Below are 14,470 nucleotides of genomic sequence, written 5' to 3'. Positions count from 1 at the left end.
TCAGAATTCACCTTTTTGATTTTGTAAAACATCAAAGATTAGACAAATATTGCTTTAAAAAAGAAAGCAAAGTGTTTTCCTAAGTGCTGTGAGTGTGGTGTGGTTAGATCTTTGTAGTGTTTTAGAACTAAATAGACATAAGAAGGAATCTTGAGACATCTTTTCCTAGTTCCTCTTCTGCAGCTAAAGCAAATGGGGACCATAGGTATTACATAATTTTCTGTAAATCATATAGCTGCTTTATCACAGAGAAGAAATCAGAAAGTTGACTTCCTGATAACAGTGATGGTAGTGTCAGTTCTACTGCGTTCCAAGAGGCCAGACCTCTTTCTCAGTGACTCAGAGTTACACAAAGAACATTTTCCTTTCTGGAAATTAATCATCACTGGTAGAAGACGTATATATATATATATACCTGGTCTCCAATGTATAATGGCCATCTTTGTTTCTAAGCTTTAACTTCAGCCTTTTTGGAAACAACTGTCCAACTTTCCTGCCCTCCTTTGATTCTCCTCTCAAAGGGTGGGAACTGGGCTGGAAATTTAGTTCCCTGATAGAACACTTGCCTAGCATGTACCAGACCCTGACCTTATACATCTTAAAAATAAATTACTAAATTAAAAACACCAATCCCTAACAACTAAAAAAAGTTAAGAGCCCAACAGATAAATATCTAGATAACTAGATATTGGGGTTTGTTCTTTATCTGCTGGGGGAGTAGTGGCTGCCAATCTGAACTATAAAACACAGAAAGCACAGCCCCACACCACTTCATCCCCAACAATAAAAGTCATGTTAGGAAGCATGAGCTTGGACAGGTGCCTTGCCAAACCCTGTTTGTGCCTTTGCTCAGCATTCACCTGATGTGGGTGTAGCTGGCATTACATGGGACTCCAAATAAATGAATGCAACTAGCATTCTTGCCTTTAAAAAACAAAAATTCCAGGTATGGGGGCACATAATTATCTGTACATAATGTAATTATGTAATTATCTCAGCACCTGGGAGGTAGAGGCAGGAAGATCAGAAGTTCAAGGTCATACTCAACTATATAGCAAGTTCAAGGCCAGCCTGAGCTATAAGAATCTCTGTCTTGTATAAAGAAACAAGTAAAATGTTTCTCTACTTCAGATCTGTTACGTGCAGATTTAGTTCCACCAAACAGGACCTTATCTCCTTCCTTTGCTAAGCCCCTCATGTGTAAAAAGGCTGAATCTACCTGTGGATCAAGTTAGGCCTAGCTTGTAGCAAAGTTATTTAGCAATACAGACAGTTTATACATGAGATTTAGTCTTTTTTTTTTTTTTGAGAACTACAACTTATGAAAATAGGCATTTGTTCATATTCCAGCAGGGTACTACCTTAATGTATCCCAATAAAGTGATTTTGAAAGGTTTGTTAAGTGAAAGAAAGCAGCATTGTAGTAAGCGCTTTATTTGGCTATTTAAATTAACTCTTGTGATTGCCCACTAGGAAAGAGAAAATGCATTTTAGGCATGTTAATGTCCATGTATGTTTATAGTTCCTTGCCTATAAATTTTAATCATAGGAGGGATTGGAGAGATGTCTCAGTGACTAAGAGCACGTGCTGTTCTTGCAGAGGACCTAGGTTTGATTCCTAGCACCCACATGGTGGCTCACAAGGGTCAGTAACTCTAGTTCCAAGGGATTCTATGCCCTCTTCTGGCCTCATAGGCATTTTACATACATGGTGCAAATATATATTATTTTTATTTTGTTTTACTATTTGCCGTGCTGGGGATCAAACGCAAGGCTTCCTCATGCTTGTTAAGAAAGCACTCTACCACTGACCCTTATACCCAGCCCATAATTTCTTCACCTTTTAATATGTCATAATTCTTACTTTCTCTCATGTAAACTTCCCAATGTACATATTGACTCATCTTTGTCTATTTTTAAACTTGGTGTTTTAGAGTTTAATTCTTCACACATTTATTATATATGTATTTTGTTACACCCAGGGGCAAAGATAAAACCGGGTATTCATACAGTTTCTGTTCTAGCAGAATAACTAATGTAAAACCCTTAGAAATATTGTAAAAGCATCACACTAATATATGCATACAAGAAAGACTAGCATTTAGAAAGCTTTTTCAAACCCCAAGTTATATACAAAACCCTATTTGGATATAGGGATGACTTATTAGAATGTTCCATGGGAGACACATAATTTTAAAATGTTCCCAAGTGGTTCTCACATGCTCTGCCCCCTTTTCTTCCACATTGCTCAAAGGACAACAAAGCAATTAATTAGTTCTGTGTGAAAGAGGTGGTGGTTAAGAATGGCTTTAAGCCGGGCGGTGGTGGCCTTTAAATCCCAGCACGCCTTTAATCCCAGCACTCGGGAGGCAGAGGCAGGCGGATCTTTGTGAGTTTGAGGCCAGTCTGGTCTACGGAGTGAGATCCAGGAAAGGCTCAAAGCTACACAGAGAAACCCTGTCTCGAAAAACCAAAAAAAAAAGAATGGCTTTGAAGGGGACTATAAAAGGGTCTTCTACATGGTTGTTAAATTGTTGTTTTGCATATATTAATGAATGGGTATAATTGTGGCATTTGCATATATGCATATCATATTCACCCCCATTACCTTTTCTTGTCCCTTTCCTCTTCCAAACTAGCTAGTCCCCTTCTACTTCCATGTCATTGTTATCCTCTTCCTTCTTCCTCTTCTTCTCCTCCTTCTTCCTCTTCTTCTCTTCCTTCTTCCTCACCTTCTCCCTCTGCCTCCTTCTTTTATTTTATGATCTAATGATTTACTTAGGAACACTTACAGAAGCATGTGTGAGGTGTTATTTACAGGAGCTTAGGCAACTTTCCAGTGGTAACATTACTGAAGAAAGTGTCTCTGCCTCTACCAGCAACCATTACTACTGATCCTCAGAGAGGAATGGGGCCTTGCTGAGCTTGGTGAACATGTGTTTTATTCATTTTATTTCAAAATACTCTATAAGTGCTTAATATGTGCCCAACAATGAGACTGCAGACTGGAGAAAGAAAACCTATAAACAGTCAACTATTGTGGCCAGAGTTATAAAGAAGAAGAGTAGTGTCAAGGTCATAGACTGAGGGAGCCCAGGTGGGAAGGCCCCTCAGTAAGCTGACATTCCCTATCCCAGTGCAGCTAAAATAGAAGAGAATAATGGGAGGCTGTAATTTTTACTTTAAAAAATGGCAATTGTTTAAAGATTTCTATTTGAAGGAGTCATGTGCAAAGGTTATATTTATCAAAAGTATCTAAACATATTCTGCTTTAATGTAAAGTGAGAGCCAAGCATCTCTTTCCCTCTAACTCCTAGCAAGGTCTTTACTGAGGCCCCTGAAGTGCATTAGTTTTATTAGTGATAAAGTATAGGGCCAACTGAGATGAATTTACACGTATGAGACTCAAGGATACAAATCAATCTTTTCTCTAAAACAAAAATCAGCTGGGCTTGGTAGTGACCTGTAATACCACCACCAAGGATGCTAGTGCAAGGGGTTTCAGGTTCTGGGCCACACTGTGCTATGCAGCAAGACCTAGTCTCAAGAATATAATATAAAATATAATTAAAAAAATAAGAGCTGAGTTGTAGCTCAGTAGTTGGACATGTGTTCAGCATGCATGAGGCCCAAGAAGGTATGAAAAGAATGTCAGATCCCCTAGAACTTGAGTTATAGATGGTTATGAGCCACCAAATGGGTCTGGGAATCAAACCGGGTCCTCTACAAGAGCAACAAGTGGTCTTCAGCACTAAGCCAACTCTCTAGCACCCCCATTTTAAATTTAGTTTATTATTTTTTATAAATATTTTTAAAACAACAACAAATAATGACCTCAAAGAAGAACATTACTCAAAATGACATTTTTACAAATGATAGCAGAAGGAAAGTGGGAAAATTTATTCAAGTTGAAAACCTATAAACAGATTGTTATTGATTTTATTTTCTGGGAATGAGATGCAGGCCTTACACGTACCAGGCAAGTGTTCTGACCCCAGATGACAACTCACACAGATTAATTCCCACCTTAGGATCTATGGTCTCTCTTCAATCTTTCTTTTGCATTCACACTTCCTCACCCCTTGAGAAGCCAAGGATAAAGGTGTTGTCTTTCTGATGAACCTCAGTAAGGGGTAATTCGCAGAGTCAGAGATGAGACCAACTCTATCCATTCAATGTCCAAGTTCCCTGGTCTACTAGATGGGAACTTTCTTCACAGCGGGACAAACAGATCACACAAACTGCCTGAGAACAGAGCCTGTGTTTGCACAACTTGAACTTCTATGTAGCTCCTTAATTGGTGAAACATGTAGATTCTCCTACCTGACCTTTTGTGAAGTGCAAAAGTTACCAAGATAAATAAGACAGTGTCTCTGTCTTCAAGACATTGTTCTACAGAGGGACAAGAGGCTTATAAAGTCATAATTATAGAACAGTATTAACATTTCAATCGTTGAAGTGCTCAGGGTGGGTGGGATACTGGGAAGTAATAATTAGCTGTCCTTGAAAACCTTACAAAGGAGGTGACTTTGCATTAGTTCTTAAGGGATGGATAGGAATGGTCTCTCAATTATACATATTTAAACGAATATGTAGTCCTATTTGCTAAACGGATTCTTCCAATTTCCTAACAGGATCATATGTTGCCTTTTTAAATTGAAGAAGTAAATAATTCAATTTTCATTTTTCTGTGCTACTGTTGTGAAATAAAAACACAAGCAAAGTGGTAGATAGAAAGCAGAACCAGGCAGGGTGGAGAGAGGAGGGGCTGACACACTGTGGGAACCAAGGCTGGGGAAGAGCACAGTGCAGAGCCATAGTAATGATCCAATGATTCATCCTGTCATTCCTCTTCCTCTGTAGCCATCAGGTTTGGGCGGATGCCACAGGCCGAGAAGGAGAAGCTGTTGGCGGAGATCTCCAGTGATATCGACCAGCTGAACCCAGAGTCTGCTGATCTCCGGGCCCTGGCGAAGCATTTGTATGACTCATACATAAAGTCCTTCCCGCTGACCAAAGCCAAGGCGAGAGCGATCTTGACAGGAAAGACAACAGACAAATCAGTTAGTTCCCTTCTGCTCTCTTCATGGGGTTGGCTGGGGCTGGGGGTTCTTTCCTTTGACTAAATGGTTTGCCTCAGTACGCATGCATATGCAGAATATGGCTCAGCTGCCGGCTGTTAAAATCTTGTGGCAGGCCAGGTCCAAAACACAGGAAATGTCTTCAAATGGGATAAGTAAACATTGTTCTGAAAAAGGAGTAACTCCTCCAAGCTGTAATTTAAAAAAAAAAAAAAAAAAAAAAATCTTTGCGAGTACTACAAGAACTCATAGGTCATCTCAACACTCATGAATGAATGTGAAGCCCTCTCAGGCCCCTACCCCCTTTCTAGACCCATCTCTTTGCTCAGCATCAAAATAACTGGTCAGAACACAGTGCCTCAGCAGCCATGGAGGAGGGTGAGCAGGTGTGGAAGGTGTTGGGTCCCACTTTTACTTTTCAAGGTTTCCAGAGTCATTTGTCCCAAGTTTGAAGTGGGCACAAAAGTATAACCAGGATATCATGAGACCTATTTCCTTCCAGTACTGAGCTTTATCCCTGGGAAGCTGGAGGCTCTATCCTTTTATTATATACATGAATTCTGCTTTCTACAAGGAGCTAAGCTGCTTAAGCTACTCCAATGGAATATTTAATTTTGTTTTACTTATAATTATGGGAGGGAAGGTTAATGCTAAATATTAGATTGAATGCAAGGCTTCAAGCATACTAGGTGTGTGTGTGTGCTAAAGCTGAGCTGCATGCCCAAGCCTCAAAGAGGTCCTTAAGTACCTAGAGGTTTGTTGAGTGATGTTGTTTAGAAAGAACATAATGGCTGAAAATTATTGTTGAGTCCAGTTTTCTAGGAAGCAAAAAGCTTCCAACATGAAGCTGAAAATCAATACAAATTAGATTAAAATGAAACCTACATACTGCTTCCCCTTCCACTGTCAGCTGGGAACATGACCTGGGTCGCATATCTGTCCCTCAGTTTTTACAGACAAGGTCTGACTTGGATGATATGGTCTACAGAATGTTCCTAGGCAGTAAGAGCTGCAGAGCCCATGAAGAAGACCTGGACCCCGATCTTGAGAGCCTTGTGTGTGGTCATTTATTTTCAAGTGAACATGCCCAGGAGAGCAAGGCAACTATTAGGTAGATACATGTAACTTGATGTACATTCAGATTTTAGGGGAAAAAAATCATACTTTGATGACTATCTCAGGTTATTTCTTTCTTTTTCATTAAATGATGTAGAGTGTAGTCAGCTAATAGCTGTGAGAAAGCCACATGCCAGTAAGAACAGTTGAGTTTCTCCTTCCAGGAGGGGTGATTGATACCTTCACAGTGATACACAAGGGCCCAGGCCCTACAATTCCCAAGTATTTTATACATTCTTTACATTCCAGCCACAGGGCCATCTGAAGGCTGCTGTTGTGTATTACTATCTTCATTTAAGGAGAAGGAACTGAAGTGGAGAGGCACAAGCACATAGAAACTGAAGGCTATGATGTAAGCACTCTCAGCATGCTAGTCCCAGGACCACAGAACAGTACAATCTGTTCACAAAGTACAAAAAGCAGCCACAGCAAATGAAACATGCATGGAGACCTGTATGCAGCTATTCTGACTACAGGAAATAAGCTTACTTCATTCCCAGATAGAAAGTAAAGGAAGAGTGCAGCCACATGACTGAAGAGAGTCAACACTTGAAGGCAAATTGCAACAGCATGCCAAGAGCAGGTGCAGGAAAGAGGCTGGAGTCTGGGATCTACAGAACTAGGCTCTGAGGAGGGGGTTGCTGAAAGGCAGGGAGTCCATAGTATCCAGTTCAGTTTTACCTAGAGCCATTCATTTCGCAGGCTCTGGATTCTTATTGCCTTACCTCCAGTGCACACCTGAAATTCATGCTGGAAATCCCCTCAATTTAGTATTACTTAAAAGCTAGGTGGAAGAGAGAGGGAGGGAGGGAGAGAGAGAGAGAGAGAGAGAGAGAGAGAGAGAGAGAGAGAGAGAGAGAGAGAAAGAAGAGCCAGCCCACCCTAATAGACAAGAACTGAAATTTATATAATGGGTAGTCAATGTATTCCTATCTTTGTTCTGAAGAACACAGAGCCCAAACCACTAGAAATCACTTGGAAACCTCATCCCAACTGACTTTTTGGCTCTAAATCTTTGGGTTAAAAATAAAATAATTGGAGGCCCTTTGTGAAACAAATAGCTATTAAGCTATTTAAGGAAGGAGCTACAAAAGCTTGATTATAGACTTCCCAATTCAGAGGCCAAGGGTTGTCATTTTTCCCTATAGTAAGTAGGCTTGTGCTTTGCCCATAATAGTTACTCAGACTATTTGTTTAATTGAATTAAAGACTGTTGCTTATGCCCTTTGAAATTATGGACTTTCAACAGAGGGCTTTTCACTAGCCCAATATTTGTTCATCAAACTAGACATCATTAGTGATTGGATAGTGACAGAATTGCCTCCAGTTAGGGTCTAGAAAAAGAAAGAGGCCCAGCCAAATATAAACAACCCATTCACTGATTATACAGAACTAAAACCAAATTGTTTGGCACTGTTTTCTCCTTATCTGGTGAAATCAAACTGAGCACCAATGAAAAGAAATAGTTCAGTAGAGAATATGGAAGAGAAACCCAAAATGTGATTTGCAGTGAGATTTGTTCTTTATCAGCATGGTCCTATTATTCATTTGATAGCATCTATCTCAGGGGTGTTATGTTATCTCTTGGCCAGGACTGTGAAAGCTAAGATTTGCATTGATAGGGAAAGTTTTGCTGAAGTGTGGCCTCTCGAGATGATGGGGGATGTGAGAAAGTGGCTGAAGCCATAAGGAGAGCAGCTTAGGTCTCATTATACACACAGCTTGCAGCTGATGTCATCGGCATCAGTTAGGCCAAGCCTGGAGGAGGTTGCTCAGTGTAGTGGATGACCAATTACCCAGAACCCTTGCTAAAGGAAATGATCGAACTGAAGGGGCCATTCTTTACATTTATCTCCCTGCTCAATTTAACCAAAGCCTGTTAGGAACCCACAGCTGCTACCCTCTCAGCCTTTGCCTCCAGGCCAGCAGGGGCCACTCCCCCTCCTTAGCTACACTTCCTCCTTCTATATCTTATCCCCTGAGGCCACTCACACCTTTCAAAACAGATAAATTAAGTGTTCCTCCTCTCCTCCTATCAACTTTAACATCATATCTTTAGGATAAGATTCCAATAATTTTCATCATCTTACCTCCAAGAATATGAGCTGAGTATTCTAGGCTCAAAGAGATGTGGGCTACAGAATCACTAAAGAAATCGTAGGAGCAATATGCCTTTCACTGTCCTCAAATAGTGTGGAACCCATTCTCCCCACCACCTGCTTTTCTTCCAGTGGGTTTCCTCAGCCACAAGCCCTCTCTCACTGAAGAAATCGTACAGATCTCTGAAGCCCACACATGTGCTGGGACTGGAGCCCTCGTTTCTTGAAGGCAGTTTGATAACTGAATGGACTTTGGAAGTTCTGGATGTTTGACTATCACATTGGTGTAGTGGTCACATGACCCCATGTTTGTTGATGAAAATAAAGAGTGGTTTTCAAAAACCATTCTCAGTGCTGTGCCTGTCATAAAACAATAAACTGAAAAACCTTGGGTATGCTTGCCAACTCTTCACTACATGTCCAAGAGGGATGGCTGGGGAAGCCCTGGCTGTATTTTATCTACAAAAAAGAAGTAAAACTTTGTATTTGTACTGTGTTGGACTTTGGCTTCCAAGGTATCATGTTGTTTATGATAGGCACATGCAAAGTCACTGTTCCTATAACAACAGGGGCAAACTAGTGCCATTAGGAAAATGGTCGTTCTTAATAGTACATGAAATACAAAACCACTGAATCATAAAGCCCATGAAGAATTGTAAACTGCTATGGAAACATTTCTGTGCCCATCTACATTTAAAATAGACAGAGGCCATCATGTTGGACTGACTCTAATGATGGGAAAGACTTGTCTTTTTAAATCCTACTCCTACAGCTAAACAAAGCATGGTCCCTCCCTTCACCTTTAAAAGGCCTGAATGAACTGCAGTACCCTCCCCTGAGAAGATAAATACTGAAGAAGCCCTTGGAGAAAGACTTAGGAACCCCGTAAAAAATGAAGTAGAAAACAGTACTGAATAATCTCCACAGCTGCTGAAGTTAGGTTCCTGGCATTGTGATCCATCTATCAATTGTAATAGAACAAATTCTTTTATAGCCAGAGTCATCAATAATAGCTAACAACATGACATATCTGAACTAATACGAACTAGTGGTTTTTTAGAGAAGAAAGAAAAAGAATATTATTCTAGGTTTGGGTGTCAGTGGTAGAACACTTGCCTACATATATAGAGCTCAGGGTGCCATTCCCAGCGCCAAGCAATAGCAATTATATTCAGTATAGTTAAGGAGGAAAGAACTTGAGCTTCTTTACTTATTTTTATTTTATTTTATTTTATTTATTTTGGTTGTTGGATTGAGTTGGCCAGTACTCTTGTTTATCCACTGAGTAACTGTTTGGCTGATATTGAACAATTTATTTAAGAGCTGTGGTTATGTGCTGGTTCATTTGAGTGTGAATAATTCTTATTAAGTTTTCATTTATTTGTCTTAAATCACTAAACCACATGGGGACACAGAATTACAGCTGACAGACTTTCTAACTTAACTTCTATGATGAACAGCACTTGACTATAGGAAATATCATTCAAAAGGCACTACCTGAGGACCTCAGCACAGAAGAGCTTGGGTTTTAAAAGCCCTAGTTCTTTTCAGAAAAGTGATTTTTATTGAAAAGAGTTAAAGCACATGGAGAAGCCAGGGAGAAACATTCGAAAAGAGACAGGAGGATATGCCAGTTCTAGTCAGGGTTGCCATAAAGAACTCTCAGACTTTGGAAAGTGTCTCACCTTTCAGTTTCTTCAAATGTAGACAGTAGTGATGTGTGCTTTCAGAAGAGCCTTATGTTCTGTGGATCCCTTGGTTTTCAACACAGCAAAACTGAAACACAGGAGCAAGAACAGAAAGGAAGTTGAGGAAACCAATGTACTTGGGGTTAGCCTTCATTAACTGTAGTTCATAGAGGATAAGGTGTGTGCCTGAATTATGAAAGCCAATTAACACAAGAAGACAGAAACAAAATTTAAAAGATAGGCTCTAAGAAAGGAGTGTTCTTTGAAAAAAAAAATCTAAATATCTAAAAGGGCTCATGAATTTTCCCAAACCTTGTTTTTGTTGTTGTTTTGGTTTGGTTTGGATATAGGGTCTCATGTAGCCCAGGTTGACCTAGAATCACTCTGTAGCCAAGATAAACTGGACTTCCAGATTCTCCCACTGTTACCTCCCAAATACTAGGATTACAAGTAAGCAGCACCATGCCTGGCCTCCAACTCAGCTGTAATTCTGCACTGTTATTATCATGGGATTTTCTGTGAGCAGGTCAGCTACTGTGCAGATATGTATGTGGTAGCAAATTAGAGAAATTACCCAGAATAACCTGAGCTGTGTTAGCCGATCTATACTTCCTTTAATGGGTTGTTTTATTAGTCAAGAGGAGCTGACTTAGCACTTTGTATAAAATCTCTTCCATAACTCAGATATTAACATGCTGATGGCTTACTAAAAAGAGCATCCACACAGTGTTACAGGCTGTGGTTAGCATTTATGAACCCCCAGTCCAATCCCTAGTACTAAAGAAAAGAAGAATCTTTCTGTGGCCAGCAAAGCTTCAGCATCAGAGAATCCCATTCCCAGAGCCTTGGCCACTGTTCTGGGAGAAATTTCGTTCTGATCATTGACATATTTTTCTTAGACGGTATATGCATTTTGGGCCCTAAAAAACCTAGATAGGCCCCTGAGCATGTCTAGTTGTAGTTTTCTTCCTGGTAAGTAAGGATGGCCTACCCAGCCATTTGATGCCGTTCCTGAAGGTAAATACATTATAAACTCGAAATAGAAAATCACTGAGTCAAATTTTGGAGACAGTGTGTCTCCTCCTACAAATGGTGTGTCATCAGAAGACACTATACAAACTAATCCAAAGTCCAGGGGCTCACTTAGCTTTGTATAAAATACAAAAATGTGATCAAAGACATACAGTTCATTTTATGTAGAATACTGTGCCTAAAGAAGGTTGTTAATGATGCATTGTGTTAACAACTCAATTCTCAATAAGCAGGCAAGCCACTGTTTTCTTAGTAGGTTTGAGGATGAGGAAGTCTCAGTGAAATGTGAAAGGGATGCCTTAGTGGATGGTTTGCGGTATGAGAACTGGTGAGCTGGTGGCCTGGGAATCAACCACTCTTACAGTTTGACAGATCCACACAGAAGCAGAAAGAATTTATGCAGAGTCCAAAAAAAGCATAATAAAATATAACTAGGAAAAACAACAATAAAACCTCCACTGGTGTTCATTTGCATGTCAATACTCAGAACTCTCTGTCAGCTCCCCAGTTTTTCAGAAATGCCAAAGGGATTTTTTTTTTTAAAGCAAGACTGTACTGATTTGGCATGATGGTGGGGGTGCTGCCTCTTTACTCTGTCCTTGAGTATTTACTGCCAGGATATCCTGACCAACACTGATTGCCAAGGGGTTAAAGTCACATTGTTGTTAAATTGGGAGAGAAAATTAGCAGGATTTGGTGCCCTATGTTCAGCTATCCCAGAGTTTCAAAAACAGGAACCTGGGGCTTTATATGAGGGGCAGGGGAAGTCAAGGAGAATCACAAGGGTGATAGACCAGGGCAGAGTTCCAGATAAATTGCTTACTTGGAGGTGAGAGAATCTGATGCTTATGCTCTGCCAAGAACCCACATGACTAAGCAGAAGCTCACCCAAAAGCTGAAGGGGCAACTCTGGGTACAGTCTGCCTGGGTGTGAAGAGATAGTTTACTGTCTTGATTCTGTGCTTGTCTTTTCTATCCTGGGGATGGAACTCAGAACCTTGAGCATTCTAGACAAGTACTGTAGTGGGAACCATATGCCCAGGTGAGGTGATGATTTTATGTTCATGTTATCTGTAGCCCAACATGTTTGGTTGAATGTCTTTCTTTGTAGTCCACATTCATATTCTCCCAAGAGTAGAGAAAGTCAAGGGGCTAGGGGTGTGACATGCTTGGAACCCTGTGCTTAATCCCCAGCAAAGCATGAGCCAGGTGTGGTAGTGCCTGTGTAATCCCAGCACTTGGGAGGTGGAGGCCGGAGGATCAGAAGTTCAAGATAATCCTCTGGTACATATCAAGTTTAAGGCCAGCCTAGGTACATGAGACTTTGTCTAAAAATGTTTAAGTCCTTTATATATTGTTAATATAAATTATAATACACTATAAAGCACCTAGAGCACCAATAGAGGAGGAGGCAGGGAGAAGGAAAACACTTCTTATAGGTTCTGTAAAATCATCTTATCCATTCAAATTTTTCTCATGGTTAGAATCTGGCCAGAATTCAGGGATAACACAGTACATTTTAATTGATATAATTGACTGTGCCTTTCTTTATGTTCTTCCTACTAATGATGCCAATTGTGAAGAGTTGGGGTAAACAGAAGCAGGGTGTCTGAGAAATAGTGAGCATGGTGTGCTCCTGCTTGAAGAATCAAAGGTGGCAAACAAACTGCTTCTAAGTCCTGAGTCTCTCCTTCCTGAGGTGTGTTGAGCACTGTGGTTGAAATGAATTGAGGGCAGCAGGATTTCTAGAACAACTCACCTCTGAAGAGTTTGTACAATGTGTGTATTTGGAAATCTACTCAAAGTCTAGGAGTCCTTAGTGTGGAACAGAATGAGCTTGGTGAAATCTCTGGCCAGTACATCTTGAAGCTGGCTTCTGTTGTGACCTATCCACCACCCCCAACCCTGCCATTTAGGAAAGCTCCCAGAACCTCTGCTCAAAAGAAATTACTTTAAGCACATCAGAGAGTTTGTGATCTTGTGTCACATACATCACACACACACATATACACACACACACACACACACACACACACACACACCCTGCCACCATACACACTAGAAATACAACTAGAATCTCCTCTAGAAAAGAAACAGAAACCTCCAATTTTGTCAACTCCCAGTACTGTTTGAGGTCACAGCCTAGACAGCCAGGGATACACAGAGAAACCCTGTATCCAAAAACAAAAAAAAAAAAAAAAAAAAAAAAAACAAAACAAAACAAAACAAAAAAAAAACCTTGAGACTTTGGAAGGGTAAATGACTTTCCCCAGTCATATAGTTAACTAGCCCTCACACAACAGCAAAGTTCACACTCATCTATAATCCTGGTCCCAGGGGATTTGACAGTGTTGTGACATGTACAAGCACTAGACACACATATGGTGTGCTTATATGCATAAAGGTCAACACTCACACAAACAAGATAAAAACAAATACCGGGCGGTGGTGGCGCACGCCTTTAATCCCAGCACTCGGGAGGCAGAGCCAGGCGGATCTCTGTGAGTTCGAGGCCAGCCTGGGCTACCAAGTGAGTTCCAGGAAAGGCGCAAAGCTGCACAGAGAAACCCTGTCTTGAAAAACCAAAAAAAAAAAATCTTTGGGGGGGGGTTAACCATAGAACCAAAACCAGGACCTAATAGTCTTAGTTTTTATTCCAGTGCTCAGATATATAATATTTAATAAGATTAAGGCTAGCTCTTTCTAGGGTTCAGTGCATGTAAAAAGTGCAAAATGTTCCTTCTTCCTAGTTGCTCAGCCTTGAGACTTTCACAATGACCATAAGCCTTTGGTTGTTCTATACAAAGGAACAGAGAATAGATTGTCGTGACAAACATGTGTTGCTTTTGAAAGCAGCCTGTTGCAAACCTGAGTAATCGATGCATTCATTTATTTATTAGTTGACCCTTAAGAACAGATATATTAAATTTTAAGTTCAAGGCTAGGACTGCAGCTCAATGATAGAGCATTTGCTTAGCACCCATAGGGCTCCATGGTTATATTTTTAAAACTACAAAAAATGAAAAGCTAAAGAACCATTTTTATTTTACTACTTTTTGTAATATTTTACCCACAGGCCTCCTACAGCGGCTTCTTCTGAAACAGATGGCTTCCAGAGCATTAAAAAAAAAAAAAAAGAAAGAAAGAAAAGAAAAAAGAAATAGACATTTTCTTGGCTCAATATTCTTAATCTGCTTTGAGTGATTTTTTTATAGTGAAATATATTTTATATGTACACTGTGTTTCCTTTGTGGTCTGAGTAAATTTCATCTAAAGCTGCAAGATTAGTTTATGTTCAAGTGGATTTTTTCAATTATAACTTACTTTAACTATTTTTTTTAAAAATAGGAGTAAATGTGTATTTTCATGAAATTCAAGAAAAACAATAGACTTTTTGTCATTTTAAAAATCTAACAAATCAAAACTGTTAGCTAGTCCCAGAGTAACATGGTGG

At 40.0% G+C, this 14,470-nt stretch overlaps 1 protein-coding gene across 6 annotated transcripts in view; it reads left to right on the top strand.

Annotated features, from left to right (window-relative positions):
• The window catches only part of Pparg (peroxisome proliferator activated receptor gamma), a 132,110-nt gene that overhangs the window by 99,888 nt on the left and 17,752 nt on the right, over nt 1-14,470 (top strand). For 5 of the 6 annotated variants that reach the window (XM_028863982.2, XM_028863984.2, XM_028863983.2 and 2 more), the window contains one exon: nt 4,864-5,063. The exons of the other annotated variant lie outside the window; for it this stretch is intronic. In XM_028863982.2, the coding sequence (XP_028719815.1) occupies nt 4,864-5,063 (200 nt within the window). The remainder of the gene's footprint in view (nt 1-4,863; nt 5,064-14,470) is intronic. 6 annotated transcript variants of the gene reach the window in all.

Source organism: Peromyscus leucopus, chromosome 3, assembly GCF_004664715.2.
Source record: "Peromyscus leucopus breed LL Stock chromosome 3, UCI_PerLeu_2.1, whole genome shotgun sequence".
Lineage (NCBI taxonomy): Eukaryota > Metazoa > Chordata > Mammalia > Rodentia > Cricetidae > Peromyscus > Peromyscus leucopus.
The sequence above is the reverse complement of the archived record's forward strand: the minus strand, read 5'-3'. Positions and strand labels throughout refer to the sequence as shown.